Source organism: Mastomys coucha, unplaced genomic scaffold (genome assembly GCF_008632895.1).
Source record: "Mastomys coucha isolate ucsf_1 unplaced genomic scaffold, UCSF_Mcou_1 pScaffold16, whole genome shotgun sequence".
In the NCBI taxonomy this organism is placed as follows: domain Eukaryota; kingdom Metazoa; phylum Chordata; class Mammalia; order Rodentia; family Muridae; genus Mastomys; species Mastomys coucha.
This window is the reverse complement of record NW_022196898.1, coordinates 52,936,173-52,950,051: the sequence shown is the minus strand read 5'-3', so window position 1 is coordinate 52,950,051 and position 13,879 is coordinate 52,936,173. Positions and strand designations below refer to the sequence as shown.

The window sequence follows — 13,879 nt, the reverse complement described above, 5'->3', positions numbered from 1 at the left end:
TTTTTTATTTTCAGCAAGGTCTTTAAATTCTTCTGGCCCACTTTCTTATCTGTAAAGTGAGGGTGATACTGAGATCTAACTGTGTCCTAAACTCCAGCCAACTGATAGACGTCATCACCGCTTCTGACTGGTCAAGCACACCCTGCTTCCCTAGGACCTTCTGACTTAGGGCTGCCTAGTCTTGACAACAGACTTGATTAAGAGGCTTTCACAAGGAATTCTGGATATAGCTCCTCTCTCTTCTCAGGTTCCTCTTCATCCAATCAGACTCTCAGATGTGTGTGGAGCAACTTCTTTCTGCCCAGGCAGCAGGAGGCTGGGGAGTGGGGGGTGGGCATAGCTCTGGCCACAGAGGCAGACTTATTTGGATGATAGGACTAATATTTGTGTAACCTGCTGAGACCTGTGTGGGAGAGTTTAGTGTGGTTTTTCTTTTGGTGAGGGGATTTGCTCCGGTTTCACATCCATTAACACAAAACATGAGCTAGTCAGGGCCCTTGTGGTCTGTGGTGAGGGGATGACTGGAGAAACGGGACTGAGTGAGTCAGGCGGAGGGAATGTCTTCCTTGCAGAGTGGAGTCCACTGGATAACTGATGAGCTAGTGGTGGGGTCAGGGAGGGGGTCTGAGGGGGAGAGGGACTTCTCTTGGAAGAGGGGAGCTTTGGGGCAGGGGTGAGAACATCCAAGTTATGGTATCAGTGATGGCATTGGCCTTCTACAGGGAGCCAGCCTGAGGTAAATCTACTTGGGCTGTATTCTCTTTGAGTTTGGGTTCTTAGCTGTGGTAGACATCTGTGACATCTCATATTACTCCACACTTCTCCCTGGGCTCCAAATTCTAGCTGATAAAGATATACAACCACTTATAAATGGCTCAGAGAGAAATAGCTGTCCAGGGAGTGAGAAGTTTGTAAAGTGAGGTGTTTATGTGAAAGAAAAGATGTCTATCTGAGTCCTGCTACGGAAGCTGTGTGGCCCCGAGAAGGAATGATGGCCAAGCAATTAATTTTTCCTCAGAACTTAGCTTGTCTCTGCATTCCAACTGGCTTTAGACAACTGGCGTTCACTCTGCGCTATACAAACAGAAACTGATTTTTTTTGGAACAAGCAACAAAACAAGAACTTTATTCAGTGCCGGGACTCCACATAATTCTGCTGCTACCTACCCCTCATCCGCTCCGAAGGTCCCCTCTTCTGCTTGTCTCTAGATGGTAGAGGTTTGTCACTCTCCCTCCTCAGTTTCTTTCTCTCTTGTTGGCCCTTATTTCATTTATCTTTTGATAAACATTTAGGACAGTGTATTTCAATAAGAGCTATTTGGATACAAAGTGAACTTAAAAGGTACTGTTTTTATCCTTTAGGGATAACAGGATCTTTCTGGAGAAGTCACATGACTGAAGTTCCTCAGCTGCATAGCCCTGTAGCCAGGGCGACAGCTTACGCTTGTAATCCCAACACTCCGGGAGGCTGATGCAGGAGGATAGCTGTGTTTATGAGCAGTGAGCTTCATGTTAGCTTAAGAGCAGAGCAACAGCCTGTCTCAAACAAACAGACAAACAAACAAGAGGGAGAAAGAATGCTGGCCATACCCCCGTAACTCAGCACCACAGAGCAGAACCAGCTCTCGGGTTTTCAGTCTGAATAAAGGCATCAGAGCATATTCTCCATTAGACTACTTCAGATTAAAGGAAGAGAATACTGTCCTAGGGTCCGTTCGCAAAGCTTCAGAGATCTAACTTATGAGCACTCTAGGCCTCATCTCTCTTCCTCTCTGCTGCAGGGACTATCTTCCCCTTTCTCTTACATCCCTTATCAAGAACACCAGCCATCAAGCCTCTTGCCAAATTCTTAGACCCACTCAGGACATACATTTCTGCATGGCTTAATAGAAGACAGATAACCAGGATTTCCCACCCCCACCCCCGCCTTTCTAAAATTTGTATGTAAATGCTCTCAGTGGTCATAGGGCATAAGCCAAGCTAGCTGGGGATAAGGGAGGCAGCCAGGGAGAGTTTCTCAACCCTGGGAAGGTATTCTGCCTAGCTCCTGCAGCCAAATTACAGCAGCAGAGAACAATGCAGTACATTCCTGGGCAGGTCGGTGGGCCCTGGGTGCCTGGGTCTGGTGGAGAGAGGTGCCAGACACAGAGCGCTCCATAAGCAGCCCTGCAGAGCTGGCCCTGGGTGCAGAAATGAAATACAGAGAGCTTCACATTACACACCTGGTTATTGATGGCCTTGCTGGAGGCCTCTGCCCCCACCTTCCACTTGGGAACTGCCTGTACTGCGGGGGTTGGGCACCTCTGAAGCAACTTTGGAATATAAGAAAGACATGCTTCCTTTTTACTCTTTGCCCCTCCTGTCAGCCTGAGCATCACTCTGAGGACACACACGTATCCACGTGCAGAAGGCACACTCAAGACGGACTCACACAGCGTTTTTTCAGGTTGTATGGGAATTATAATGATCTCACCTCTCCCAACAATTAAAAACAAGCAGCTAGAACCTCCAGAAGTCACACCAACAACAGGGTCAGCTACAAGTAAGGAATGTTTCAAAACTACATTATCAACATGAAGTGCAATGTTTGCTTTGGGAATTGGTACTCTCCCGGGAGGTGACAGAGGAAGGACACAGAAAGGGCATGGAGAAGAGATCAAGGGTGGAGAATTACCACCCAAGCAGAGTGGCTGAGGTCGAGTAACTTCTCAAACCTGGCCTGCACTGAGGACAGGGAGGAGCGCATCCTATGTGTTCTGAGTGACTGGCCAGCCTCCTGGGACTGCCCCGAGGTAGACAGTCACTGAGCTTGCTCTTTATTACCTGCTGTTTTAAACTCTTACCAGACCAGAAAACAGGATACCTTTGATTCCAGGAGTGATCTCTATAAGAGAGGTGCTGGAGGAACAAGCGGTGGCTTTAGGAGGGTAGATTCGTCCCAGTTGCTGACCTTTTGGGAGCGGTCTTTATCTTTGGATGATTGACAGGTTTCAGGTAATAGACCTGAGCCAATTCCCCACTTCTATAGCTTGGATTATCACTGGGCATTGCTGCAGCCATCCACTTAGGATGTCGCAGTCACCCAGGATTTGAAAATGCAAGATGAGCATTCTCTGCTTTGCTCCTCTGACTCTCAAGTATCTTTTGTTGTTCACTTCCATTTTCCCCATGAATCTATGGTCAGAGCAGCTGGACATAGGAGTTCTTTAACCAAGAAAGCAGAATTCTGATTACATTTTGTCTACATTACCAGCTCCTGTAAGCAGCTATGGCCAAACAGACAAGCTAAGCCACAGTTTCAACTTTTGACAAATTCCTAGATTGGGGGGTGGGGAGCTTCCACAAAAATAGCAATAGCGCTCACCAAACCCTTTTGTGCGTATGATGCTTGGGCATGTAGACAGGTCTCACACTCACCCCATGGCTGGTGAGATGGAGATTATTCTGTTTTATGGAGCCATTCGGAGAGGTTCAGTGAATGATCCCCCCAGAATGCAAACCTAGTTTTCTTTAGCTTCAAATACCATGTACTCTTTTCAAAGTCTGAAGGTGCTAGGATTTGGGGATGGTCAGAACAGAAACTGTTAACTAGCCCAGTCCATAGAGGAGTCCTTGAGTATCTAAGCAGAGCTAAACCTACATTCCCCTAACCTCATCAGTGTCTTGTTCCTACTATGTCACTGTTAACCATCACTCTACAAAGAACTCTGCATTTTACCAGCTGATGCTTCTCATTCCTTGTAGCCCCACCCCATCCCTCAAATTAGCATTCAATTTTTTTTTTTTTGGTTTTATTTTCTCTTAAGTTCTTTTCCAGTGATGTTCAATGCATAGACAGAATGGAAGTAGTCATGAGAAGACATGGCTAGACTGTGGGCTTGTCTTGAATTTCCTTTGAGACTTCATTCTTTTTAAAAATCACTATCAAGTCCTTGGTGAGAGAGCTAAGCCACCATCCCACCTAAGCCACTCAAGACGCTCCCTGAGACATTGCAGTTCATCTACCAGCTGTGTCCAACCTCGCTTGGCAATACAGTACAAAAATCTTTGCTCAAGAACTGTGCAGGCAAATCACAAAGCCTCTCATGTTTTTGTTTTTTGAGACAGGGTTTCTCTGTGTAGTCCTGGCTGTCCTGGAACTCACTCTGTAGACCAGGCTGGCCTTAAACTCAGAAATCCACCTGCCTCTGCCTCCCAAGTGCTGGGATTAAAGGCATGTGCCACCACTGCCTGGCCGCCTCTCATGTTTTAAGTAAGCTTATAACTGTAATTTTGTGTCGGGCTGCACTTATAGTCATTCTTTGCTCTGTGCAGATACATGTGGTTTATGGGCTTCGGGCTGGACACACCTGAGACAAAGGAGATCTAGGATGTAGAGAAAGATCTCTAAGATGAGGCCCAAGCACATTTTATTTTATCAAAACCTCTTGCTTCTCTCAGTTCCTCTTTCTGCACTCACTCAAATTGGGGTCTCAGTTTAATTGTAGATAGTGAAAAAAGGCAGCCCAGCCAACCCTTCCCTGGTTAAGATAGCATAAGCCCTCAAATCCCCTATGTATCTCACTGGTATACCCCAGCAGAGAAGTCAGAAGGAAAGCTGCAGAAGCACAGTATTCATCAATCATAGACTGGGACATGCAGCTCTCTGACCTGGGCCCCTGCTTGAGCTAGAGAAAGAACACCTACCTATAGTCAGGATTGCTCCTGCAGCAACCCTTAGTTTTTGGTCCATCCATCTTGGCTCTCACTGCTCTCCACCCCCAACTGCCTCCACATGTGGGCTCAGAAGTCATCATCTAAAGAATTCCACTGCTCACCTCCTGCATAGCAGCACAGCCCCATGAGGCCGCACACCAGATGGAAGGGATAAAAGTACGAGGTCATGGCTTCTAGCAAGAGGTTTTTCTTAAACTAACCCTGACTCCTGGAAGAGAGTCAGAGCAGGAGTATGTCTGGTGAGCTGCTGACAACAGCAGCTTCATAGATCTTGTGTGAAAAAGAAGGGAAATTCTACCTTGGCTTCAGTGGAGATTTACCTACTTCTGTCTTTGGGTCTACTCCTGGTTTCATGTCTGTAGCTTGAAGATGTCTGAGAAGAATGCAGAGATGGACAAATCAAAGGGTTCAGTATTTCCTAAATGTGAGGACCCACATGCTAACATGCAGGCCTTCCCTCAACAGATGCCTGGTTTCTCCAAGGAATACAACTATCAAGTAAAAGGAAAGGGAGAAAGGTGCACTAGGACCCTGATGACCTTGGGCAGGCTGTCAGTGGGCCTTCATAGGTTTGTGTAGAATGAAAAAGGCAAGGGAGTTAGGGAATGGCCATCAGTGGTAGCATTATGAGTGTTGCGAGACAACACACAAAAACAACAGCTACACAGAGACAAACAGAGACTAGGTAACAAGTCATAGAATAAGGGAAGTATGAATGAGATCCATCAGAGACGATCTTCCAAAGGAGGTGCCGAGAGCTAGAATGTTCTAAGATAAGGTATGAGCAGCTAGAAGGCAGAGGAAGGCATTCTATGTTGAAGGTACTGGTGTGTGCTGAGGCTTACAAGCAAGAATGTACAAGCAATGTATTAGGAATTTCAAGCAAGTATATACTATATACATTGGGGAATATAGAGAAATCAGAATGCTGAGCCCAGAGCTTTATTATGAGGTGACTATGTCAGAAGGTTTGAGTCCCATAAGAGCCACAGAACAGCTATGTCAGTGAACTCCAGGGCATCTATGGGAAAGCACTGGGATGACTTCATCTGATACACATACAACAATTCAAAGAGATGGCCGTTTGTGAAATCCATCAAAATGTTATGTATCATTAACTACTGATCCTTATCATTTGAAATTCTGAGTTAATCAAATAATATTAAATGCCTAGAGCTATGATACATAAATGTAGCATTAGGCCCAGAACCTGACATCAGTCAAGTCAAATGCATAAGAAACGAGAATGTAAAAAAGGAATAATTTACAATGGAAAATATATTTCTTCCCTTCACTCCAAACTTTAAAACTTGTCTGACTCTTATTCCATTTGATCTATTGGATTTTTGTGGCCGGGTTTATCATATCTGAGGACACAGTGGGTAGAGGGAAACTTCAGGAGAATTTTAGAGATCACAAAATAAGCTGACTGATGAGTGAGGAGACAGTTCTAATACACTCCAGGGCACTGGACCAACAGCCAAGGGTGGACAAACTCTGAGCCCCAGTCTCCAACTAGATAGTGGTTGGGTAGATCTGTGGTTTGTTGGGTTGATAAAAACAGCTATTTTTAGCAGCATATGTATTTAATCTAGTGTACTTGACAGAATTTCCCTAACTTACACAGACAAAAAGCACACGAGCAATCCTGCTCCTCTGTTCCGTTTCCTGATGCCACTTTCAAACACAGCGTAAATACTGGGTTGTGTGCTGGACCCAGTGTGGTGCTGAGTATGTGTATTTTCATGCTCCTTGACTAAGCCCAAAGGCAAGCAGTATCTTAGGTCTCTGCCTCATCTAGGTGGCATAAGTAGGTGCTGGGAGGGAGGTAGCGACTTCATGCGATGGTATTTGTTAGTGTCATCTCAGCTTTTTCCCTCCTCTCCTAGGCAGTTTATTAAAGGTGATTTCTGAAACCCTTCACAAAAGGAAAGCTAAGGGGTTTAGATTCAATTGTGACACCACCATGAATTCATTAAGCAGCATGTTTCAGGTTGCACTGTAATTTCTCCATGTAATGTAAACCCATGGAATCCGACATAAGCTGATTGCTTGTGCTGTTATTTTATTTACATTTCTGAATGGAGGGGATTTCAATACTCATAAAATATCTAACTGTCTTATTTTTCATCTGGTCTCCCAGGGCATCTATTATAAAATAAGCCTAGAGACAGAAGCCTTAACTTGCATGACTGGTTAAGCAACAAGGGAAAAGTTATTGCTCAAAAAAACAATTTTAAAAAATTCAATATGGAATTTGAAGCTGAAACGCAGATATGGTTACTCTTAATGCCATCCAGAAGATAAAAGCTCAGGAAAAACACTAAATAACCAAGTTCCTTATCTTTGTTCCAGTGCTGGAAGGGTGGGGAGCAGCTTCAGAGAGTTCAAAGGGCTAGAGTTAAGTCCTCCCCGAGACCCCATGAGTGCTAGCAGACAGAGTCAGTAGTGCCACAGGAATGCAGGTGACTGGATGGCTCGGAATGGGCTCTCTACCACACAGAAAGTGAGCATGCTTTCTTACCACCGTGTGACGAGTTAGAGTGCATTAGAAACTGCCACCACACATCCAACTTACTCTCTAGAAGTGGATATTCTGTTAACCTAGTCAGAGATTAGCCCTTTCTGCTTATTCCAGTAGGTTTGGCAGGCTTAGACATTGCCAGAGAGTAACAGTCACCAGGAAATTCTGAAGCCTCCATCTTCTGCCTTCAAGTCATTGCTCAAATTATCTACTTCCCTTCTTCTGCTATGGCACTGAGTTATTGCAGTATTCTCTCCAGCCCTCTAGTGGAGCCTATGCTTCTACTCCACACACTCCATCATTTAATCAGTTTCCACTTTCACTGATGACTGTATAAACTTCATCCACTTTCATCTGATTTGTATAAACTCACCAGGCACAGGTTCCATGTCTGTTTTACAGTATGTACATTGCTATTCTAGTATTCAGGAGGCTGAAGCAAGAAGGATTGGGATTTGAGGTCAGCCTGGGCTACACAGTGAGATCCTGTTTCAAAAACTGAGTATCCTACGGTCATAACTTCAGGTTTCCAGTTAGTACGTATCACTTGATTGAGGTGTCACAGTAAAGATAGGAACTACTTTGACTTCCTTGGGAAGCAGATGCTCTGGAGGTCCCTCCTATAAAGAAAGACTTGTAAAGGATTCAGAGTTGCAACAACAAAGTTCAGTCTGTAAGCATGGACAATAGGCACGCACTTAATGCTGTATCCCAAAGTTCTTCTGTTTAGTTTTTTTTTTTGGTTTTTTGGTTTTTTTGGAGACAGGGTTTCTCTGTGTAGCTTTGGCTGTCCTGGAACTCACTCTGTAGATCAGGCTGGCCTCGAACTCAGAAATCTGCCTGCCTCTGTCTCCCAAGTGCTGGAGTTAAAGGCGTGTGCTACCACTGTCCGGCATCTGTTTAGTTTTTAAACATGCTTATTTATCAGAATTAGTGCTGCAGGAGACAGCCATGGGGTGAGGATGTGAGCGCTGGGGGATGTAGGGGTAGTGTCTTCTGCCCTCTTCCCCGCATAAACAGCAGTTAGTAAGTAGTTCTAAGTCACTAGTCTGCTCCCATGACATGGCAGTACTTCATTTTCACCTAGGATATCCTTCAGCCATTATTAAATGGTCACTATCAGGAATGAGATGGTATAAAAGAGGGAAATATATGGGTAGGAGCTTTTATGGCCATTACTATATGACTAAGAGGTAAGATTTTTCTTAAATGTGTCACTGAGGAATTCTTCACTATGTGTTAAATTGTTTAAATTGTAAATTATTCATACAGACATTATACTGTATATTACATTTACAAAACTATGAACTTAGGCAGTGAGGTATAAAGATGAAAATATTCTATGTTGTAACGTTGAAAAAGAATAAAGATACTTCTTTCTGGACTTAAGGACTCTAGCCAGATGGTTCTGAAAGGTGGGCCCTCTGTGGGTCTAGATTGCCTTCTGTCATCAATAAATGGAAGCATGAGCTCTCTACTGTGGCAGTAGTTCTTACCTCATCCTTGCACATCTCCATGCCCCGTTCAACACTCCACCACAAGCTACTTGTGAACAAGAATTGTATCTAAATTTCATAAAAGTACACAATAAATACTTATTGTATTAATGAATTAACAAACGAGGGCTGGGGGATTGGCTCAGCTGGTAAAGTGCTTGCAGCATAAACATATAGACCTGAATTTGAACCCCTAGCATCTGTGTAAAAAGCCAGGCACAGTGGTATGTCCCTATAGTCCTAGTACTGGGAGAGAAGAGACAATCTAGCCAGTGGGTGTGTTCCAGGTCCAGAGAGAGATGCTGTCTCAAACTATAAGGTGGGGAGTGAGAAAGAAACAACCAGTGTTGATATCTGGCTTCACATGCACACACTAGGCAGTGACACTGCACACACGTGCATAAAATACAAAATGGACAAACAAATCCATTAGAAGTAAGATCTTAAGGCAATGAATTTGAAACTCAAAGGTTTATCCTGAGCTTACTAGTTAGCATATTCTTTTTTTATGCTGAGGCTCTTTTAAATGTCTAAAATTGAAACCAAATTAAGATAAGCCTTTTGGAGTTCTTCCATTCAACAGGCTGATACTGAAAGCTTTTTGTCAAGAGTATCCAAGACTCTCTGAACTGCATGTTCCAGTGTGGTTTTTGTTTTGTTTTTAAAAGGTGGTATTACAATAGCTAAAACAGACCAAGAGCAAATGAATACGAACAGTCTTCCCCATCAGGGCTTAGCTAAATTAGAATCCCTGGGCTCCCAGGAAAGGCTGAACCCCAAAGGGGTCAGAGTCAAGTAAATAAAAATCCAGCTGAATTTTATCAGAGGGCAGTTTCAAGCCTGAGTACCCAGCAACAGAGGATGAATTATGTATAAGATTAGTGAAGTGCCTTCATCCACACCCTAGCCAGAGAACATTTTTGTATCTTGCTGTGACCCGGGGAAAAACAGCAACGCATTTGCCCGCCAAGAACAGCTGTGGCTGTACTCTGGATGGGAGTCTAACAACAGTGAGGATTAAAATGAAGTCCTAATGTTGCTGCTATTGGGAGTGAAAGGCTCAACTCTGACTTCAGAAGAAATTAGGACAGACGCATGTTGAACAGATGAGAACAAGATCCAACATGTTCCTGCATGGCGTCTTAACTTCTCAAGTGGCTGCTTTCTTACATACCGGTCACAGACACCACCTGCACATTTAACCTCCAGAATGCTTGAAATTTCAAGATGCAAAGAACTCTCATAATAAAGTCCTCTTAACTTTGTTGACTATCATGTGAAGCTTCTGTGAGGTTTCTTACTGACAACATAGACCCAAGACAGTCTTTTATGTGAGGGTTGACGGGCTCCAGTTTTTCCTCCTTTACATAGGTTCCTAGAGTTAAACTCAGACCTTTTACCTGCTGAGCCATCTTGCCAATCCCTTATGGCAATCGTGTTTGTTTGATTTTGAGACACTTTTTTTTCTACTTAGCCCTAGCTGTCCCGGAACTCACAATATAGACCAGGCCATCCTCAAACTCGCAGAGATCCTCCTGCCCCTACCTCAACTGAGTTTTAGGATTTAACACATGTACCACTATACCAAGCCCCTAAGGAAATTCCAATGTTATTACAAATAATTTCCTCTCTTAAATTGGTTAACTACCCATAAAAACAAACTTTTTTCTGAGACCGCCATTAGTAAGGGGTACAACTACTGATAAAATGATTAGATCTCTAACTGCTGCTTGAAACCCCAACTTGAGCAAAGAGAACATGATGGTATTTTAGACCAAAAGTTTATTCTGTTTAGCTAAATATAAGAAACACATTTATATTTGGTAGTAAAACGTTTTAAAACAGGGCTGCTGGGTAGCTCAATGATAGATAGAATATTCCCCAAGAATGCACAGGGCTCTGATCCCAAGCGTGACACGTGTATGTGTGTATGATCTGAAACTCAGGTCTATCCCAGTACTAGAGAGGGTGAATCAGGAGGATTCTTGGCAATCTAAACTAGAACATTTCTCTTAGGCAGATAGATGCTATTACTGAGCTACCAAAATTACCAGCTTCAAAATTTGTTTTAATTTTTGGAGTCAATCAAATCCCTTTTGAAATATTATAAGCCAAGGACCACCATTCCTTTACACTTTTCGTATACTTTCTGCAGAGACACTGAAGTTGTTTATTCTGTTATGTCCCTGGTATAAATAACCAAACAGCATCCTTCATTCTTCGGTAGCTGACTAGCAAGAGGAGAGAAGTTTGGAGGCCAGAAGAGCAAGTGTACAGTCTTTACTTTAAAGCCCCAGAGCTCACCAACAAACACAGGTGTGAAGAGTTTGCCAGGCAGCTACTTACTTACCTACAAGGCTTTGCTGTATAATAAGCATTTCTTGAATTTGAACACCTTTCCTGTTTTTCTGGCAATCCACATCAGCCTTTTTATTTAAAACTTCTCTCTATTTTGCCCTCATAGGGAGACTTTTTTTTAACTAAACCATTTGGCTATCACTAGTCTGTCTTTTGTTGTTGCTTTAAAATAGAAAAGCACTGTGTAGGTCCAACTGGCCTGGATCTTACTGTGAAGACCATGCTGGCCTCAGTCTAACCTCTCCTCTTGAGTGCTGGGATTAAAGGTGGGAACCATTCATTGCACTTGGCACCACTCTGCCATTCTATATTCCTTCAGTATTACTCTATTTGGTATTAAATTTATTCTTTTCTACTTGTATTGAAGTATGTTGTAAGGCTCTCTCTCTTTCTCTCTCTGTCTGTCTCTCTCTGTCTGTGTGTGTGTGTGTGTGTGTGTGTGTGTGTGTGTGTGTGTGTGTGAGAGAGAGAGAGAGAGAGAGAGAGAGAGAGAGAGAGAGAGAGAAAGAGAGATATGTATTTTGAGACAGGGTCAAACTATGTAGCCCACTTTGACTTTGGACTCAACTCCTGCCTTAACCTCCTGAGAGTTGAGATTAAATATATGAATCACTTCTGATGTGTTACTGAAACCAAAAATATACACAGTGACTAAAAGTAATAGGCTGTCTTATAAATTGTGAAATTTTAGACAATTAACTTTCAGGACTCAAAACTCCCAGCCATAACACTATAAAATAATTTATCTTCCAATAAAAGTGTAAGTATAAAGTCTATAAAAATAAATCTGAAAATTAAAGTGCTTAATACCTTAAATAACGTTATTATTTGGTTCTTCTGAATATTAGAAATTTGATTCACTGGGGATGGACATGAACCTCTACTTGGGAAGAAAACCCTCAAACACACTCGCCAGGATTGTAACTTTCTGTTGTATTCCACTACTTCCTCCATTTAAAGAACTTAACACGTCTGCAAGACAAAGACTCTTCAAAACCAAGAAAGAAGTATATTTTCTAAATCGCAATCTAATGTAGATAGTATGATGAGTGCAACATAAGCAACCCATATTAATGTCTAAGCAGAAGTCTTTTCAAAACTGCTAAGCCGCCAGGCAGTGGTGGCGCACACCTTTAATCCCAGCACTTGGGAGGAAGAGGCAGGCGAATTTCTGAGTTCGAGGCCAGCCTGGTCTACAGAGTGAGTTCCAGGATAGCCAGGGCTATACAGAGAAACCCTGTCTCAAAAAACCAAACCAAACAAAACAAAACAAAAAAAAACCTGCTAAGCAGTCCACACACTCAAATATAGCTGATGAAGCAATACACTTTTTAGTAATAATGACAAGGTATTCTAAAGTAATAAAGTTTGGTACTGAGACTCATTTTGATTGAAGAAATGATTAAATTCACTAGCAGAAATACTCATGGAACATTTATGAGGATGTCATCTGACAGGTGAAAGGAAGACAGAGGTGTCAGATTAAGCATCAAATTAAGCTCTGAGGAAGTGGTCTGGTTGTGACACATTACTCTGTTTTTCTTTTGCTCCCCGCCTTGAAAGATTTCAGTACTTAAAAAATATGAAAAAAAATAAAACAAAACAAACAAACAACCACATGCAACATTATAAACATCTAAGTCTGGATTTATTTATTTATTTATTTTTATTTATATTTATTGTGTGTGATACATATGTCTTCCTCATTTGCTTTCCATTTTATCTTCTGAGAAAGGGTCCTTTCACTGAACCTGGAGCTAAGCTAGCTGCCAATGAGCTCCAGGAACTACCCTGTTTATGCACACACACACACACACACACACACACACACACACACACACACACACACACACACACAGTATTAGGATGACAATGTCACCCCTTTACTTGCCTTTTAAAAAAAAAACATGGGTACAGGCCCAAACTTAGATCCCACATACTGGAATATCAAGCCCTTATCCATTGAGCCACCTCTCCAAACTGGACATATCTGAGTGAACACAATGAGAATGCAGCAGATAAAATACCTACAGGAAGCAGATAGCATCCTTTTGTTTTGCTAAAAAGGTTTTAGAACTAGAGCTATAGCTCAGTGGTAGAGCATTACCTAGCATGCACAGGGACTAGATTTTATTCTCAGCACCAGAGGAAGAAAGGAAAGAAGGATGGAGGGTGTGAGAGAGGTGGATATCAGACTTCAGAGGCAATAATCTAAGAATAAAATTGTAAACATTTTTTTTTTATTTTAGATATTTTCTTTATTTACATGCGAATTTCTCCTTTCCCAGTTTTTAAAAGTTTTTATCTGGGGCTAAAAAAATGGCTCAGCAGTTAAAAACATATGTAGCTCTCACAGAGAACCAAGTTCAATTCCCAGCAACTTCATCAGGTGGCTTACAACCACATGTAACTCTAGCTCCAGGGATCTCATCCTCTAGCTTCCATAAGCACCTGCAGTCAGTATACCCAGACACACAGTGAAATAAACACACACATAGACACACATGCACATACACAGGCACACACACACTTAATTTAAAATAATAAAATAAATCTTAAAAAAAAACTTGTCATATTATAGGCTCATTCTGTTATCTTTAGAGTGTCTGGAAAATACCTGAGCTGTATTACTGTAGTAATAATATGATTACAGAACACTATTTTGCAGGAATATAAGTTTAGAAAATAATTTCCAAATAAGTAGAGAAACAAATTTGTCAGTTTCATTTCTCTTCTTTCCTTCTTTCCTTCCTTCCTTCCTTCTTTCTTCCCATTCGTTCAGTTT

General features: G+C 42.3%; 1 protein-coding gene across 1 annotated transcript in view; it reads left to right on the top strand.

The window, feature by feature from the left end:
* The window catches only part of Wnt2b (Wnt family member 2B), a 23,030-nt gene extending 17,013 nt beyond the window's left edge, over positions 1 to 6,017 (top strand). Inside the window, exon 6 of the mRNA XM_031375077.1 lies at positions 2,367 to 6,017. Coding sequence (XP_031230937.1) covers positions 2,367 to 2,371 — 5 coding nt within the window. The 3' untranslated portion in view covers positions 2,372 to 6,017. The remainder of the gene's footprint in view (positions 1 to 2,366) is intronic.
* The last annotated feature ends 7,862 nt before the right edge of the window (positions 6,018 to 13,879 follow it).